Source organism: Acanthisitta chloris, unplaced genomic scaffold (genome assembly GCF_000695815.1).
Source record: "Acanthisitta chloris isolate BGI_N310 unplaced genomic scaffold, ASM69581v1 scaffold8937, whole genome shotgun sequence".
NCBI lineage: Eukaryota > Metazoa > Chordata > Aves > Passeriformes > Acanthisittidae > Acanthisitta > Acanthisitta chloris.
The window spans coordinates 11,072-29,924 of NW_008682041.1; the positions used below are offsets into that span (position 1 = coordinate 11,072).

General features: G+C 48.1%; 1 protein-coding gene across 1 annotated transcript in view; it reads left to right on the forward strand.

The window, feature by feature from the left end:
* Positions 1–584: 584 nt before the first annotated feature.
* The window catches only part of RNASEL (ribonuclease L (2',5'-oligoisoadenylate synthetase-dependent)), a gene marked incomplete at its 3' end in the record, with an annotated part of 26,181 nt that continues 7,912 nt past the window's right edge, over positions 585–18,853 (forward strand). The window contains exons 1-6 of the mRNA XM_009078343.1: positions 585–2,022; positions 2,750–2,838; positions 3,227–3,417; positions 3,524–3,647; positions 4,390–4,541; positions 5,278–5,409. Of these exons, the coding sequence (XP_009076591.1) occupies positions 585–2,022; positions 2,750–2,838; positions 3,227–3,417; positions 3,524–3,647; positions 4,390–4,541; positions 5,278–5,409 (2,126 nt within the window). The remainder of the gene's footprint in view (positions 2,023–2,749; positions 2,839–3,226; positions 3,418–3,523; positions 3,648–4,389; positions 4,542–5,277; positions 5,410–18,853) is intronic.

The following is an 18,853-nucleotide window of genomic DNA, read 5'->3' on the forward strand; positions in this document are numbered from 1 at the left end:
TCATTCCAGGTATTGGATCGGGGACATTCAGGACTATGTGTGGTTGTCATCCAAAACTGAAGGCTAATGCTCATCTCTGCCTGCCTGCTGTGTTCTCCACCTGAAACCATTGCTGGGTGATGCCATATTAGGTAACCTATAATGAGATGACATTTATAGCAAGAATAGCCTGGGTTCTTCCCTGTCCCCTCACCCTGATGCCCCAGGGACACCTGCCTCGGCTGCAATAGATGCTGAGGCCAGGCAAGCAAACGTGGTGAGTCCATATGTGGGTAAGTGCTAAAGTTGTGCTTCTTGCCAGGCCTTGGCTCTCCTGGCTGCCACTGACATTGCTGTCCTCAGATGCCCCTCACATAGACCTGCAGGACATCAAGTATAAATGGTGAGGTTTCACAGGGTAATAAAACAGGGTTTTCTGTCTATTAATCAGGTGAAGACCACAAAGCCCTTGAAATAGCCCCCAGCCAAACCCAGAGCATCCCCCACAACAAAGGCACTGAGCATTGCACCTCTGCCATTCTCCAGTGAGATCCCTGGGCTCAGGTGAGGAACATCAGAGGTACAGAGCCCTTCCCCTGACCATCATGGAGCCCACAGCTCACACGCAGAAGGAGGTCCCTACCCCTCCTAGAACAAAGACAGCAGAAGACCTGACCTGTGAGTTAAATGCTGCAGTGAAGAACAGAAAAAAAGAACTTGTGCTAGAGCTGCTGGAGCAAGGGGCTGATGTGAACTCCAAAATAGAAGGTGGCTGGACACCACTGCACACTGCTGTGCAGTCTGGTCAGGAGGACATGGTCAGACTTCTGCTGGACAAAGGTGCTTGTCTGTATGACAGGAAGGACAACGGTGGCACTGCATTAACTGAGGCAGGGATAGCAGGAAATGTGAATATACTGGAGCTCCTCCTGGACCGTGGGTTAAATATTAATGACCATGACATCAATGGCTTCACAGCTTTCATGGAGGCTGCATGGTACGGGAGGGAGGAAGCCTTGAAATTCCTGTATAGCAGAGGAGCAAATGTGAATTTGAGGAGGGTAACTACTGAGGAGAAAGCCAAACTGCATAAAGGAGGTGCAACAGCTCTGATGGATGCTTGTAAGGAGCGTCACTTCTCATCTGTAAAACTCCTTGTCGAAGAGATGGGGGCTGATGTGAACATTCGTGACAACAGAGATAAGAATGCCTTGATCCATGCCCTAAAGAAGGGTTCAGACAAAAAAAGATATGAGTCAGCTGTTTCCATAGTTCGTTTCCTGCTGGACCACGGTGTTGATGTGAAGAGCAGGGATGAATGTGGGAAAACTGCCCTCATTCTAGCTGTTGAAATGCAGAATGCAGAGTTGGTGACAGCTTTACTGGAGAAAGATGAAATAGATATTGATGATGCAGATGAGGAGGGCAACACAGCACTGATGGTGGCTGTAGAGAACAGTGACTGCAATATAGCAAAGCTGTTGTGTGAAAAAGGAGCAAGGACTGATGTTGGGAACCTTATCACAGTTGCAAAGAGGAATCGTTCTCTTAGCATGGAAAATCTTCTTCTTGCATATAACACCACATTTGTTCCAGAACCCCCCAGAGACTGGGAGCCAAACAGCAAACGCTGGAGGGACCAGCTGAAAAAACTTGATCAAATGTATCGCCCTATGATTGGTAAACTGAAGACATTTACATACATCCAGCAGAGAATTCAGGATGGCATCTACCTTGGGTTCCATGGAAGGACAGAGGTAGCAGTAAGAGTAACCCACAGTACAGAGGGTGACAAAGAGAAAAGGTTCTTTGAACAATGTTGTCACTGTGAACATCTACTGAAGCTCTTCCAGACTGAGAAGGCAAAAGGTTGCATGTACTTGTGTTTCCCTCTCTGGGAGAAAAACCTTGAAGAACATCTGCAGGACCCAGAAGATCAAATGGATTACAAAGCTGCTCTGAAGATGATCTTCCAGTCGCTGAGAGAGCTGCACTCCCTTGGATTTGCTCACCAGGATCTGCAGCCCAGGAACTTTGTAATAGGTTATCTTTTGCTTTCTTTGTTTCCCTTTTCCTTTCCCATTCCTTGTAGTTTAGAGATGATACTTCATAGCTGTCTGTAAAAATACAGATGTCTTTATGCAGAATGGAGTGTCTGTGGCATTAGATCTCCTCTCTGGATAGGTATAGAGGAGGCTGAGGGAGCTGGGGGTGTTCAGCCTGGAGAAGAGGAGGCTCAGAGGAGACCTTAGCACCCTCTACAACTCCCTGACAGGAGGTTGGAGTCAGGTGGGGGTTGGTCTCTTCTCCCAGGCAACCAGCAGCAGGACAAGAGGGCACAGACTCAAGCTCTGCCAGGGGAGATTTAGGTTAGATATTAGGAAGATATTTTTTTATGGAAATTGGAACGTGCTGCCCAGGGAGGTGGTGGATTCAGCATCCCTGGAGGTTTTCAGGATGAGACTGGATGTGGCACTTAGTGCCATGGTCTAGTGACTACGGTAGGGTTGGACTCAATGATCTTGGAGGTCTTTTCCAACCCAGTTGATTCTATGATTCTATGTTCACAGACAGTCACTGAGGAGTGAACAGAACAACCTTACGTGTCTCATTAGCTGTGCCCTCTTTTCCAGGGCTTTGCAGACAGACCAACCTGTAGCAGATCTCTTTAGAAAATTATTTTCTAAAGAAGGGGCCATCTAGTAGACAGTGATGGACTGTATTGAGGTTTTCTACTGTTATTTGTTAACAATTTATCTTACTTCCTCAGATTTAAGTGGCAAAATTTACTTGGCAGACTTTGATAATAAAAGAAAGTTAATTGAAGGGCGAGAAGAACTCATAAACTCAGATTTAGAGGTAAGTTCTCTGCAATTCAACCCATGGTTTAAAATTTCCAGTGCTCTCTGATATTTTCTGCTACTGTGAGACCTAGGGAAATCTTTTCTGCACCTTCAACTAGAAAACCCCTTGGTTTGTGGGGAAGCCCATGTAATGATAGATGCTGCATAAGAATGATAATGATTAGGGTGCAAGGCTGTACCTGATCCTGGGATATCCACAGATCCCCTGACAGCAAGGTTACCATGCTTGTCTCCTCTGTTCTTGTGCACACAGCTTCAAAGTTTGTGTTGGTGTGTATTTGTATACTTCTGGGCACATAGAGGGTTTAGGAATATGAGTTCTCTTCCACTTAGTAAGAAGTTTCATGCATTTGGCACATGAGCAGCGATGTGTTTCTTTGCAGGCCCTTGGCAGGCTCATGCTGTACGTTTTAACAGGGGGTAGGAAACCCCTTGAGCAAGTTGGAATCAAGGATTTGGTTGCTCATTTCCCAGATTCCATGGAGGCTCTGGACCTTGTAAGATGCCTGTCCTCTCATGATGAACGAGGCTTGGAAGGTTTGAGCAAGCATCCCTATTTCTGGAGCAAACAGATGTAAGTCCTGGGAATACAAGGAGAAAGCTTTCAGTCCAGGCCTAGTGCTGGCAGTGCTGGCAAGAACAATGTCCTGCTGTAGCTAATGAACCTTCTCATTCCACAGCAAGTTCAACTTCCTGAAGACAATATGGAATCAAATCAAAGATATCCCCTACCCTGTCCGAAAAACTGTTTTTCAAGATCGTAATATTACTGAAAAGTTTCCTTATCCACAGTGGACCAATGAGGTAATCCTCTTGTCTTTGGATTGATATGAGGTTTGAGCTACACATTCAGGCAGAAGTTTTCCCAAGTGTTTCACAGGATCTGTTAAAAAATGTAACTGGGAAAAGCAGCTCCATGTAAATGACAACTGGGGGAAACAAATCTAAGCCATGTAATCAAAAGACATTGATGCTAAAGGGAGTTCTGTTAACTGGGGTAGTCATTACAGAATTAGCTGGCAAACCTACAAAGGCTGGTGACCACTTAAGACAAGGACCTCTGGCCCTTGTTGCCAGCAAATTTCTGGCAAAAGGGTTTTGTTAATTGTCTCAAAAGCAATGAGACCAGGCCTGCTTCTGCAGGTAACATCATGCCACATCATTTGGGATCCAACAGTCTCAGTTCAGTACAGCAGCCCATGTGGTCTTCTCATCAGTGGCATGGTTGGATCAAGACTCACAAGTCCCTCCTGCCCTCCAGGCATGCATGAAAATCATCTGTGCTGTGTTGACAGTCCTAATATGAATGGCACATCTGGGCACGGCAGGAGAGAAAAGACTTAGCAGAATCAGGGGGGCTGTCTGGCACATGTCCTGCAGAGTGGACTCTCCTGCTCATCTTGGGAAATAGGCTTTTAGGGGTCAGGACATTTTCCTATGCAAGATGATGTCCCTGTGGAAAGGCAGTGACTGCAGTGAGTGGCAGTAGATGTACTGCTTTCATGGGATGTGAAAGGCAGAGAATAATCTATGTGCTTTCTTTCAGATTGACAAAGACATTCTAGATGTCATGGAAAATCCTAAGAATGCAAAACATAGAAGACCTAGAAATGATGGCACCAAATTATACCACTACAGCAACGATGTCACCGACCTACTGAGGCTCATCAGAAACCTGGATGAACACAAAGATGAAGGGTATATGTTCACATCCTTGCCCCTGCCACAATTCCATAGAATATCCAAGTTGGAAGAGATCCACAAGGACCACCAATGGCAGGCTTTACCCTGGACAACCCCAACAATCACACTTCTTGAAGTCTGTCAGGCTTGGTGCTGTGACCACTGCCCTGGGGTGCATGGTCCAGTGTCCAAGCACCCCCCGGGTGAAGAACCTTTTCCTAATATCCAGCCTAAATCTCCCCTGACACAGCTCCATGCTGTTCCCTCAGGTTCTGTCAGTGGTGAGCAGAAAGCAGAGATCAGTGCCTGCCCCTTTGCTTTCTTTTGAGAGGGAGCTGCAGGCTGCTATGAGGTCTCCCCTCAAGTCTCCTCTTCTCCAGGCTGAACAAACCCAGTGACCTCAGCCATTCCTCAACCCTCTCTAGCCATGGTCACTCACACTTGAGGTTAGAGGTGGTGCTAGCTCCTGGTGATAGTTTCACTGATTGGTAGCCAGCACTGCCCTTTAGTGTATGAAAATGCAGGTGGGATTAGGCAGATGAAGGAGAATAGCAAAAAAATAAAAAGAGAGATCAAGGAGTTTAGGGAAGGTATAGAAAAGTTGCAGCTTCCAGATTTTTAGGATACCTTTCTGTGTTTTCAGAAAGCCTCCAGAATGGCTTTTTGTCTGCAAGGGTGGAAGCAGGGCATCCTGGACTACTGACTCCTTGGGCAAGCTTAAAAAATCATTTTGGGTTTTGTTCTCTTACAGGATCAGCAACAAAATAGGAGACTATGCCGAGTATTTCCTGGAGGTTTTCCCAAAGCTTACCATTTATGTCTACAACAGTTTATGCCAGAACCCCAAATACAGTCACTTTGCAGACATTCAGGACCCTTCTCTGTAGGATGTCATTGCCTCCTGCCCATGTCTGATCCATCACCACTGCCTCATTTTATTCTGCAAAAGAGTTGGAGTGGGTAAGGAGATGGGAGTGAGCACATGCAGGGACAGAGCATGGAGGACTCAAACATGGAAATGAAAGATGCTTCACAAATGTTTGGTGTAACAACCATAAGCTTTGGAGAGCAACCAAATTGAGTGTAAGCCCAGGTTCCCCCTGAAGACTTACCACTGTTCATCTTGGATTTTCTAGCTCTGAGAGGTGAAGATCAAGGCCCTGATCCTTATGGAGAGCAGGGAGATGTGGGACAGTCCTTGTATTCCCAGCACATCTGGGAGGCAGGAGAAGAGCTCAGGTATTGCCAGATGACATGGGACTCTGATAAAGGAAAAGGAGTTTGAGCTCCTTGCAAGGGCCCATATTCCCTACAGCTTGCACTGATGAATGGCTCATCTACCCCTAGAAAGACCTGGATTCTCTTTTCAACCTTTTGGAAACACAGCAGCCAGAGAAATGGTATGTCTGGCAGCAGAGGTGGCCTTGGCTGTTGTCCCTCTGATCTGATAGAGGCACACTCTGGGACCTGAAAGACTTCCATATGGAGGATGCAGGAGATCCTTTCACAAAGACTGGATGTAATGAGCATGATCCCACAAAACTCTGCTACTGTGAGTAGTCCTGACCCACCTGAAAATGGTCACTGATGTCAAAGGGACTTCAGGGACCTCTTCCTCCTGGAAAAGACAAGCTCTGCCATGGCAGGGCTATGCACAAGAACCCCCTGTCTCCAAAACAGCTGCTGTGCCACTGAACTCCTGCCAGACTCAGCTCCCTTGCACAGAGCTGGTGTCCATGCAGCCAGTTTGGAGCTTAGATATTGGAAGTTATGTGGCACAAAACCCTTTGAGATCCTGTGGTGTGCGATGTGTCTGGTTGCCCGAGGGCTTGCTCGTTTCTCTGCAGATGCTCTGATTTGCAACATAATTACGTTGTTATGGAAATATTTGTCAGCTGCTGTAAAGTTGTTCTTGGATTTTTTGTTTTCAAACCAAAGTTGTTGTTCTTTCAGTTTGCCCACAGAGAAACAAACTTGAAATAAAATTGCCTGGAAAACCGACTCTGCACTCATTTAGGAATGAGGTTCCACCATCCTCTCTGCACAGAAGGAAATAGTCTGCAGCACTATCAAACTACCACCTGCATCAGTGGTCGTGGCTCAGAGTAAAGGACCTTCTGGTGGTCCTGGGAACCATAATGGAAGTTTCACTGTGCAACTGTGTGCTGGTTTGAGCTGAAGTAGAGTTGACTTTCTTCACAGAGGCTAGTATGGGACTATGTTTGGGTTTTGTGCAGAACACAGAGTTGATAAGGCAGAGATGTTTTTGTTATTGCTGAGCAGAGCTCACAAAGAGTCAAGGTCTTTGCTGCTTTCCATACTGCCATGCTGGCAAAGAAGTAGGGGCTGCATGGGAGCTTGGGAGGAGACACAGCTGGGACAGGTGACCCAAACTGACCAAAGGGATATTCCATACCATAGGACATCATGCTCAGTATATAAGGTGGGAGGAAGAAGGAGGAAGGGGGAACATCTGGAGTGATGGCGTTTGTCTTCCCAAGGAACTGTTACACGTGATGGGCCCTGCTCTCCTGGAGATGGCTGAACACCTCCTGTCTGTGGGAAGCAGTGAATTAATTCCTTGTTTCGCTTTGCTTGTATGTGCAGCTTTTGCTTTCTCTATTAAACTGTCTTTATATCAACCCATGAGTTTTTGTAGCTTTTACCCTTCTAATTCGCTCCCCCATCCCGTTGGTGGGGGAGTAAGTGAGAGGCTGCTGGTTCTTGGCTGCTGCTGGCTGTTGAGGTGTCAGAGAAAATGCAACCAGGAGACACTGACTGCTCTTGTGCCAATATTTTTATATTTTCCTTTCCTCCCTGCTCTTTTTTTTCCCCCTCACTGTCTCTTTCTCATGCCCAGAACACCCAGAGATGTGTGCCTAGGTCTCAGCATCATGGAAAGCAGGGGTGCTATGGGGACCCCTGTGCTGCAGCAGCATTTCTGTTCTTGCATGAGAAGAGGTGAGGCCGTGGTTGAACTCCTTCAACCTCTTGTAGAATGCCACATTTCCAAATTGCTTTGACCTTGCATCTTCTTCCATCACTCTGATGTTTTGCTAAAGGGTTGTGATTTGGCAGCCTTAAAGGGCATGCCCAAAACAGAGCAATGATTGAACATGTAGAGGCTGTGACTTGTCTCTCCTAGGCAATCCAGCTGCTACAAAGAATTTCCAGAAGATGTTCATGTGGTCTTCAGGGCTATGTCCTGCTTTCCAAGAAGCCAGAGGTACCAGCAGGCTGGTGTCAGAGATGAATCTTGATCCATGCATATCATCTGCAGAGCTGATTGCTCATGGAGCATCAAGCCATGGGAGGAGAGGGGAATGCAGGATTGGGACCAAGGCCAGGGAACACACCAGGCTACCTCACCCAGGAGGATGGGTAAATGCTTAGTGAGATACCAGGCAGGATGGAAAACCAGGGGCAAGAGCAGCTGGATGGTACTGTGGCTGGGTGATGTGGCAGGGTCTGATGGCACAGCTTAGGGATGGAGGTGTCCTGGTGAGCCACCTGCCTATATCAGTGCTGCCTGCTGCTGGCTCCCAGCATCAGAGCCCATCTGGGAGGTGCTGCCTGCCTTTGCCTTGCACAGACAGGCTTGCATACCCAAGCATGGTGCCCAGGGGCATGTTGATTTAACCCCACATGCTTCATTCCCCTTCTGTCATGCCTGTATGTTGTGCATTTGCTGTGTCTCTGCCTTTTTACTCTGCTCCTGCTGGGTGATGCCCCAGGACAGCTGGCTCAGCCCAATGTGATGGGATCAGGTGCTCCCTATCCTGGCACTTGCATGCTAAGGACATGCTTGTGTGCACAGGGATGCTCCCAGGCCAATGTGGCTCATCTGCTGCACTGAAAAACAAAACCACAAATCAGTCCACAGAAGCAGTGGAGTGAAGGTTGTTCTTAGCTGTGGTTTTGCTGTGCTGAGCTTCAGGCACATCTGTGTAAAGGGACTGGGCTCAGCTGGGTTCAGGAGTTGTTAGTGCAAAGCTGACAAAAATGCAGCAAGCTTTTGGGGCTGCAAGCTTTTGGGGCAAAATCAAGTTACAGCAGAAAGGCAACTTTAAAGAGCAGGTCATATTTCATGTTGTAGGATTGGCATTAGGTTTCCAAACCCTTCATTTAACTAAATATTCTTGGACTTTGCATTTGGGTATTTTTGATCCTCCAGAAGCTAAGTGTTGATAATCATAACTGACAAATATGAAACATGTTGTCATCTGCCTTAAATGTACTATTCCCAGCATGCAGTCTGCTAGGATCTGAGGGATAAAAAGTGGCTAAAATATCTCATAATGACAAAGCTGAGAGCTTGGCTCTGACAAGGTCTTGATAAAGGTTGTGGTCTTTTCTTTAAGAGGTCCAGAGAACATAGGAGATTTCTGCAGCTTCCTGGTAACATGGTAAAGACACTCTGACTCAGTTTCACCTGGGAAAAATGAAGGCCTTTGATATGATTTGGTTAGTGCTTTGTAAACATACTGCCTTAAAAAAAACCCCAAGAAAATCATCCCAAAAAGCATGTTGAAGCCCCAGTCAGGCAGGAGCTAATTTTGATTGGAAAATCAGAAAAGCTCTGGCAAGACAGGCACCATTTCACCAGCGAACCAGGTGGGCTCTCTCAGCCTTGCCACCCACAGGAAGCATTTAATTTGTGTGGAAAGCATGGAGGGATGAGGAGCTGAGCTCTAGTGGTGAGCTGTGCTCACAGGGGAAAGCAATCCCAGGCCTTAGTGAGAAGCACAGTACCCTGTGCAGCAAGGCTGGAGCAGCTTCTAGTGTTGGGTGATCTTTGAGAAGCTCCTTCCTCAGGCAAAGTATTTACTGTGACTACTCCCTGTCTTTAAGCAGCTTCCAAATTTCTTGGGAAAGACCTCAAAGGTGGTGGTGTGCTGTGCACCCAGTGTGACTTGTTATTTATCCAGTGTGCTGTTACTGTATCCCAGCTATGGGCGGTGCAGTATTTTATAGCTACATGTGAGCAAAGAGAGCTGTGTGGACAAGTGGATCTCCTCAGCTGGAAACACATCATGGCATGTAGGGACATGCCATGACTGCAGAGGTGAAAGCTGCAGTGCTATGTTACCAGGTAAGCTGGAGTATGCCATGAGTTGCTTTACTTTTAGGTCGTATTGCTGATGAAGTGCAAACTATTCGGTGTGTCCAGGCTGCTCAGCTTCCTTAGAGCAAACCTCTGTCCTACTCCATGAGGGTGGTGTGTCGGGAGGGCTGTTGGTCCCTGGAGGGCTGTCCTCTCCTTGCTGCCTGCAGGGAAGGGAGAGATCTTGCATCAGTGGCTGCTGCTGGAGGCAGGGTGAGGGTGATGGAGATGAGCACATTGTCGTGTGCTCCCAGGGAGGAGCTCAGGGCATACAGAGGTGCAGCAGCTGTGAGTTTGCTGTCAATGTTACTGGAGATGGCAGAGGTGACCAGCATCCTGTACAAACCTTTGGGCTTTAAGGGGAGTTGTAGCTTGTGCTGGTGTGGTCTGGGGGAGATAGACTGCTCTGTGACCACCTACCTGCTCTGCAGGGCAGACTTGCTGAGGGAGAGCCTTTTCTCAAGATTTTCATCTGCATCTGAGAAAAACAACATGCACAAACTTCCTACCCCAGACTGCTGCAAGGAGCCCTAAAGCCCAGCTCCCACCCCTGCAGACAGAGCTCCCCTCAGGAGCAGGAGTGCTCCTTTCAAGTCCGGCTCATCTTTTTGCTCCTCTAAAAGCTCAGTTTCCTCCTGGGCCTCTGGTAGCAGAATCTGGAGGCCTTTCAGCATCGAGAAGACAATGCCAGTGTAATTATCTGGTGAGGAAGAAGAGCTGGAGAGGTACTGTGTGGCAAGCACTTTGCTTGCAAATGAGGACAGCAGCGTTGCCCCCCTTGAGTCCCATGGGGCTTGTCTAGAACACAGGGAAGGGTGGTTGAGTAAGGACTTGAGTCACTCAGACCCACTTGACTGCAAAACAGTTTGGGGGCTGCAGGGTGGCAGTGGCAGGGTCAGGAGACCCTGGGTGGCAGATGTGTGAGGAAATGGCATTTAGAGAGATGGGGAGATGTGCTCCCATCTTTGTGCCTGCCTGAGCAGCTTCTCCCAGGAGTGGCTTCGTGCTGATGGCCAAGCAGTAGGGTCAGGCAGTGTGTCCAGTCTCACAGGGCCATCCCTGCGCTGAGCACAGGCACAGACAGTGCCACAGTGACGCCTGGTGATGGGAGATGGATCCCTGCCTGCCACCTCCCAGTGCAACCCTCAACATAAGGGAAAAGCAAGCCGTGGGCGAGAGGAGGTATTCTCTGGAATGACAGATATTTTCTCTAGCAATTTTGATGCTTTTTAAAGGCAACAAACAAACCCGGTTTTTTTCTCAGCCAAAAAAGCAAACTTTTTATCTATACGTCAGGAAAGCAAGGCCCCTAGATAAAGGTCATTGGTAAAAGTGTGATAAGGTGCAGAAAAGTTCTCAAGCAAAAGGGGCATGGACATTAGCACAGAAACAGCAGCTAGTTTTAAGTCACACATCTCTTCCCAAGACACACCACCTGAGCGGAGGGATTCTTTCTGCCTGGCTCCTGTTATTCAACCCCATGAGAAGCTGTGGCTTGGGGACTGATGTCCCAGGGACAGTCACTGCAAGATTAATGTCCATGTGAGAGAGATCACAGTCTTTTCTACATAACTAGAGCAGCATTTCATTGCCTTCACTTTGGCTCTGGGTAGTTACAGGCTGCACTGCTTGAGCAGTGGTAGGACTGTCCTAACCCTTGCAACAATTTGTACTGATTAAGTCACAGAATAATTTGTGCTGGAAGGGACCTTTAAAGGCCATCTAGCCAACTCCCTGCCATAAGCATGGACACCTTCCACTAGACCAGGTTGCTCAAAGCCCCTTCTCACCTGACAGAATGTTTCCAGGGATGAGGAAGCCACAGCTTCTCTAGGCAATCTGTGCCAGTGTTTTACCACCCTCTAGTGTAAAAAACCTACTTCCTTCTAATCTAAACCAACTCTCTTTTAGTATAAATGTCTCTCTCCCCTCCAGTTTCCTGAAGACCCTGGCAAACACATGTCCTTGTCCTGGATAACACAGCAGGTAGCTCCTGTGTAACACAAAGATCCTGGCATTTCTCTAGCTCAGAATACACGTGATAGATTAGGTTTTGCCTGGGTTTTTTTTTTTCTAGTGGCAATAGGCTTTTGGATTAAGACAAATACGTTTGAGAAGGTCCTGTAAGTGCAGTGATGCTCTGTAACAAGGTGGAGACTCAAGTTGAACATTGGTTGTTATCCATGGGAATGCCTAAGATTTGAGAAGGTTTAAGCTAACAGACATGGCTTGGCATAGGGGTCTCTTACCCCAGCTTGGCTATGGAGCAGTAGCTCAAGCACCTGCCTATAGGTATCAAAATCCTCTAACTCTGCTGCTTTTTAACCAGAATTTGACAGTGATAAATGACAGGGAGCAGAACACCAGCTTGCTGACGCCCACTCAACCGTCAAAGCAAGATTAGTATGTGCCTATTTTGGTTTCCCCTTTAATCAAAAATCAATTAGACAATTTCCAAATGAATATTCAGCCAAGGAGCGGGTTGTCAGGCAGACTGGCAGCACTTAGCACCACTATTTTTTGTGGTTTTCAGTTTAGAGTTCTTCAGTGTATTGAAACTAAACAAGTGGATGAGGAAAGAAAAACATCTTTCTCTTTCCCCGGAGATGTCACGTCGAATCCTGATGAAGCTAATTGTCCATTCCAGATATTCAAAGCACCTTGCATGGAATGTCACTGAGCCTGCTCTTTGGCTGCATGGTGGTTCTTCTTTTCCTCTTCCCATCTGACTTGCAACCCAAAAGATTAGTTGTTTTATTTCTGTTTCAGGATGTGTGCAAGAGTATTTTTAACTTGGTTATTGAAGTAAATAGGAATTATGCAACAGCTCTTTGCTCATGAAGTCTCTGCACTCACTTCCCTATTCACCAAAGAAATTTTCTAAAATCCCAGTGGGCAATTTCAACTGATTTTGACAGGAAAAAAAAATTGCACTCCATTTTCCAGCAGGCCTGTACCACATACATCCTCAAAGCTGTGTGAAGGAGGGAATCTGGCTCTGTTAAGGGGGACACTGTGGGGACACCAAACCCCCAGGTCTGGATGCCTCTGCACTGAAAGAACAAACCTGAAGACAGAAGTCTAGCAGAGAGACAGTCGCTTGGCTGACTGGGATGGTGGATGTCAGATGATTTGGAGGAGGTGTAGGTAGGAGATGAAAAGACTGATGCCCTGTCCTCCTGGGAGACTGACACCTTGTCCTCCTCAGAGACCAACATCCTGTCCTCCTTGGAGATCCACACCTTGTGCTCCTCAGGGACCCAAAAACTCCTCATCACCTTCCTGGTGCAGAACCTGCATGAGAAATACTGGAGACAGCAAATCTCCAAGCAGACATCTGCACCTGAGCTCCTGGAGAGTGTCTCATCTGCATTTTCAGCATGTCAGAGTAACAGGTGGCTGGAGAAAAAAGGCTGGCAACCACAGAGCCTTCCCCACCTTGGGAGACAGGCATAGGTAGGTGCCTTCTCCAGAAGTGCATCAGTATGGGGATGATGGTGGCCTTGACCATGTGGTAGATGGCTGTGGTGAGATGGATCTCACCATCTCTTTATGCATGTGCTTATTCACAATCTATCTGGATCAAGTGCTAGTGTGGGTCTGGTGGTGGATGAGTTCCCACCCCATGGAGCCCCTCTGGAAGTTCCAAGCTCCAGTGCATGCCCTGAAGCCTCACAGCATGCCTTTCTGGAGCAGATCCAGACCTCTGCCTCCTTCCTCTTTCCCCACAGCTGTTCCCAGCTGAAATGCAATGGTCTTGAGCAATGAGCAGACAGCAGTCTTCAGACTTCCTGGGCAGTCCCAGGGTTTTACCCACAGTTTTGGAAGAGCATTGGAGTTCAGGAAGAGTTTGCTGATGATGGCAACTTTCTTTTTAAGAAAAGCAACTTGCTCTTCTGACTGTGTGTCATGGGCTGCTACAGCTTCCACTGAATCAGCCATCCTGGAAAACCTGCAAAGACATGTGGGGTCTTGCTCTGAGACAAGTGCTCCTAACTGCTAGGCTAGACAGCTGACATCTTGCTTAATTTAGTATTTGCTTGGCCAGAAAAAGCAATCCACAAGGTGTGGAACAGTGAAACAGGAGGTATAAAATACCATTTCCCTCTTCTACCACCCTCATGGTCACAGCATTCACCTGGGGGAGGTGATGTTTCCCCTGTTAGGCTTGAAACCTGATGGTGTGCCTGTAGGGGTGTGCTGGCTGCAGGGCTGGTGTGTGTTGGCCATGGATTGCTCTTACAGGTTTGCTGGAAACTGGACAAAGTCAAGGAAGAAATGCCATCTCCTCATCTGGCTGGGTTCTGGCAGAGGCCTTGCTGCTCCACATCAAGCTGACAGGCAAGTCTGAGAGAAGAGAAGAGCTGTTGTGTCCTGCTTCACCCAGCAGTAGGTTTGAGGCTGGGTGAGCATCTGGTGCTGAGCTATACCCTGTTCCTTCACCTCACCTGTGCTTCCTTTACCTGCATGCAATTAATTTCCTGAGGGTCTTTCTACCTGTGTGGACTACAGCCTTCCTGAAGTCAGGCTCTCCAGGGAATTCAGACCCACCCAGTGTGCAGCCTTCCCTCTAGCTTAGTAACCTTCTCCATTCACCCTCCTCTTGGCACCCTGGAGTGTTTATGCTCCTTGTTTCCATAGGGGATGGTTATGGTATGTTAGATCTAAAGCCTGCTGGTCTGTCTAGCTGTTACCCCGGCTCTGACAGAGGCCACAAGCAGATAACAATAGAGAAGGAAAGGTAAAAATCTGTCTTGCTTCTCCCATAGACAAAATTAACTTGATCTAGATGGAGTTTCTGTGTGTTTAACAATTTCAGTGGATTTCTAACTGCTTTTCCAGCCTCCTCTCAAACCTGTGTATAAACTTTCAGGATCTACATCCTTTGGCAAACCACTCTGTATATCTGCTCCCTGTTGCCCAGAAAACAATTTCCTTTTGTATATTTTTTGGCCTGTCTCACCTTAGCTCCATTTAATGCTTCCTGGTTTTTTTTTGTGGAAGGGATGTAAACTTACATACACAACAGTGTTTGAGAGAAATGCAACAGCACACGCATCAGAAAACCAGATATTGCCCAGAAGTGCACGTTGTCTGTGCAAAATTCTGCATATTTAAGCGCACACAGCAACCTCTGGCATCCTGGGATACCCACTCTTCTGGCTGTCTTTGCCTTCCAGTATTTCTCAGTTTCACTGGTGGTCACAGGTGATACTGTGAATTGTTTGGCCAGCCCTGACCACATTTGATGAAGATTGCATGGAACAGGACTCCAGAGCTTGTAGGAGGGAGTCTTTATCTGTCACCTTTTTGCAACTCACCAAGTCTGACTCCCTCACCCTACTTGTTTGACACTGCTTGACCCACAGCATCTCCTTTCTTTCTTGCCTGAAAAATGCCCTCAGCCCTCCAGCAGACTGGGTCTTTCCTTACCAGGTTGTCTGTCTTGAGGTTCCCTGTCTCTTGCTGCAAATCATGGTTAGACTTCTGCTTACTGCTCAGGGGTAACAGATCCTGGTGGTCCTTAACCCTGCCAATAGGAGAGCAGAGAAAGAGTATCAAGGGCAGCCAGACACATGAGGAGGGCACTGGTTAGGTGGTCAGGTGGCTAAGGAGGGGAGCAGCTGATGCAAAGCCATGGGGTTGGGGTCCTACTGGATTTCTGCTTCTGGAGGAGGTTGGAGAATGGTATGGGGCACTAGATCCCCTCCCCTGGGCTCTGTTCTTGCACATAGCAGTCTTGGGAGTGTCTGTCCTGCTTATCTGCAGTGTTTCTCCCTCCAGTCCAGCACCCTGCAAGCCCAGAAGTGATTTAGTAGTTGTGCTGGGCTGGGGGTCTGGCTGGAATTTCCAAGTCTTGGCTGATAGTTCATAAGGAAATGCACTTACAGCAATTTCTCTCTGGCTCCTTAGGGTGGGATGGATGTTGGGAAAGGTGTATTTGCATAACCACTGGGCTTAAGGAACCAGCTCAACTCAGGTGCTCACCATCATTTTTCAATTTGCTTTATATCCCAAGGTGGAGCTGCAAGGACTCACAGCTGGAGTTTTCCCAGGACGTGAGCCATGTAAACATTCATGAGGTCAGTGAGTACAGAGACTTAAGTGTGGCTACAGAGTGATTTTTAAGTGGTTCTTCTGGGAATGTGAGCACTGCTCAGGTGGCATTCCAGGGAATGATTGAGGATGAAGTGCATGAGACATGCACAAGATGTGATGCATAAATCTGAACTATGAGGTTGGAGGGAGGTGTTAATTTTTCTCCTTTCCCTGGTAATTCTGCAGTTCAGACCCACAGGCCACCTATGCCTGCAACTGAGAGGGCCCAATGACAAAACAGGGAACAGGGGCAGCACTAGAGAAAAGCAATGGGAAAAATCTGCTTCCTGAAAGAGTGGCAGTAGCAAAAACCAGCAGAGCCCTGTGCTGCAAGATGCCAGACCTGCATCTTCTAGATCCCTTCTGTACTGCAGCAGTGGTGGATTTTGTCGCTTTTGATTTGGTTTCTCTCACGAGACCAGTCCTACTGGATTCAGTAGCTGTGGGGACAGAACAGGGTTGGCCTCTTCCTTGGCTGACAGCCAGAGGTTGCTCACAGCTGTCTGCAGGGCAAAGGACCCTGGAGCCTCCACACTGATGTCTGCATGGGGAACTCAGCACAGGAGATGCTGGGTGCTCTGGGAACTCTTTACCTTACATGGTTTGACCTCCTCAGCATCTGCTTCAGATGCTCTGATTCCCACCCTCTCTGGATGGATTCACACCCCAAAACACATGTCAGTCAAGGGTGGCTAGGCACTGGTCACCACTGATGCACAAATTATGCTTTACCAACCTGAGCCAACATGAGGCACAGCAGAAATTCAGAACACCCTCTTACTGGTTCTGCGCAGGAGAAGTTCCACCTCTACCTGGATGGATCCCCCTTTCCAGAGGTCCTGAGTGGCAAGTAATTGCCAGTGCTTGGAGGAGAGACCTTCCAAGTTCCTTGAGCCATGCAAGGCCTGGCTCAGCTTCAAGGACTGGTTTATCCTCTGGGACAGGAAGAAACATTCATCTCTGTCAACAGTGTGGCCTTGCGTCTTGGGCTTTGGGACATTGCTCCCTGGAGACTATGGTGAGAAGAGGGGAGTGTGATTAGGAACATGCTCTGTGCAATCTCCTGTCCCTGCCTGTTTTACTGTGCCTTAGAGTACAAACCTACCCAATTTAGATCTCTGCTCTAGCTTTAAACAATCCAGAAGAAATCTGTGTGAGCACAAAGCTCAGCATAGACCTTAACACTACCAGTGGAGCTGCTTAAAGCTGACTCACATCTGCCTGCAGCTGGGATATACTGGGACATGCAGCAGGTCCCTCAGGTAGTCCAGACAAGGGGCTGCAACCTTCCTGAAGAGTTCAGTGTCCACACAGGAGGGCTGAAAACAACCCTAAAGTTGTTCCCAGCAGACTGGTAGCTTCATGTGCCTTTTCAGTTGGCTGCTGGCCCTGGGGCTGGCTCTTGCTAGTGACTTTCCTTATCCCCCCAAGACCTTTCTGCAGGTTTTGTCTCTCCCCACAGGCAAGCAGTTTGCATGACTCACCAAGCAGCAGGGTCAGAGTGGCTGGTTTCTGGCTGAAATACACACTGCTGAGAGCAAGCACCAAAAATAACCCTGCTAAACCCCCAGCAGTTCCCTTGACACCAGTGCAGTGAGACCCAGGAGCAGTTTGGCTCAGGGGATGGTGCTGAAGAGAGCATGGCCTCGATGCCTGCTGAAGTGCTAATTGCACTCCCAGACCAGGTCTGTCCTCTCAGGGGTAATTTCCTTGACAAGAGAAGCTTAAAAACCTGGACAGCTAATTAACTTCCAACCAAGAGCATTTAATGAGTCAGGGTCAGGAGCTGCCAGCTGACTCTTCCAAAATGCTCAGCTCTTTCACTGATTGAAACTCTATGAGCCAGGTCTTTGAGGACACCAGCTCTGACAGCCTTTCCTTACCATTTCCAGGATCAGCTCCTGATTTTACTTTGTATTTTGGGGAAAGGACTAACACTTGGTTTGAAAAACACCATCTGCAGCAAGAAAAATTGCCTGCACAAGTTGTGCAGGTACCCAAGTAGGTGGAATGCTTGGGGATTCTGCCTGTAAGAAGGTTTCCTTGCAAGACTAGCATTTGGGGTAGGTGTTAGTGGGATTTCCACTGCCAGGAGGAATACTAGTCTGGGAAGAGTGCTTGTGTGACTCTGATTTCTTAAATCAGCTTTTTACACAGCGGAAAATGTGGAAAACTTGAGGGTGGCTGAATCATAGGCTAAAAGGCTGAATGCCCTCTTCCCCCAGTGTGCTGGCCAGGCGCTGGTGCTGGGACAGGGTCATCGTCTGTGTGTCTACACATGAGTCACACTAATAGCAGTCATTGCTGTGGGCAAAGGAAAAGGGGGAGAGTTAATTCCCAGAAGTGCTGGTCTCACCCTTGTCTACACTGAAAGCTTGTAATTACATTTCTTCTTGCTTTTGGGCTGTCTCACAGCCTGTCTCAGGGGAGCTCTTGCAGGGTGTGCCTGCAGCACTGCTGACATACAGGATGCTGTGATGGAAGAGCCAAGGATCATTGCTCCAGGCAGCTGGAGCAAGGCAGCAGCATTGGCTGGGAGACACCTTGGGATGCTGGACCACTGCAGCTAATGCTGGACTTTTCTCTTCTCCAACTTGTCACATCCCCTCTGGTGCCTGCACAGCCCATGAGGATGCCTGTGTGCCCTCTGCATCCCCCTTACCATAAACTGGAGGAATGTCCTGTCATCATCAGCCAGAAATTCCTCATAGAAGCAGCAGAGCACCTGGAAAAGGAGCAAAGGTGGCTTGTTCTCAGTCAGTGTTCCAGCAGCAACTGCCATACCCCAGCCCCACCATACCCTAAGGTCACAGTGGTGTTGCCATGGGCAGGTTACACCTTGTTGAGATGCCCAGGACAGCTCTGCGAGGAACTGTACACCCAGGTTGGTCCACTGGGCTGCCCAGGGGCTGCCCAGAAGGGCTTGGGTTCTAAATGTGTTTTACTCATTTTGTGGTGAAACCAAGAACTTGGATGCAAAAGGATGACCTGTCATTCCCTGGTCCTTGGCATGTGCATCTAACAGAGACAGGGTCACCAGCTAGGAAGTGACTGCTCACTTCTGCTCTGCGGCCTGGCAAACCAGTGAGGATGCTCCTCTGCATCGTGGTCACTGGTTTCAGCA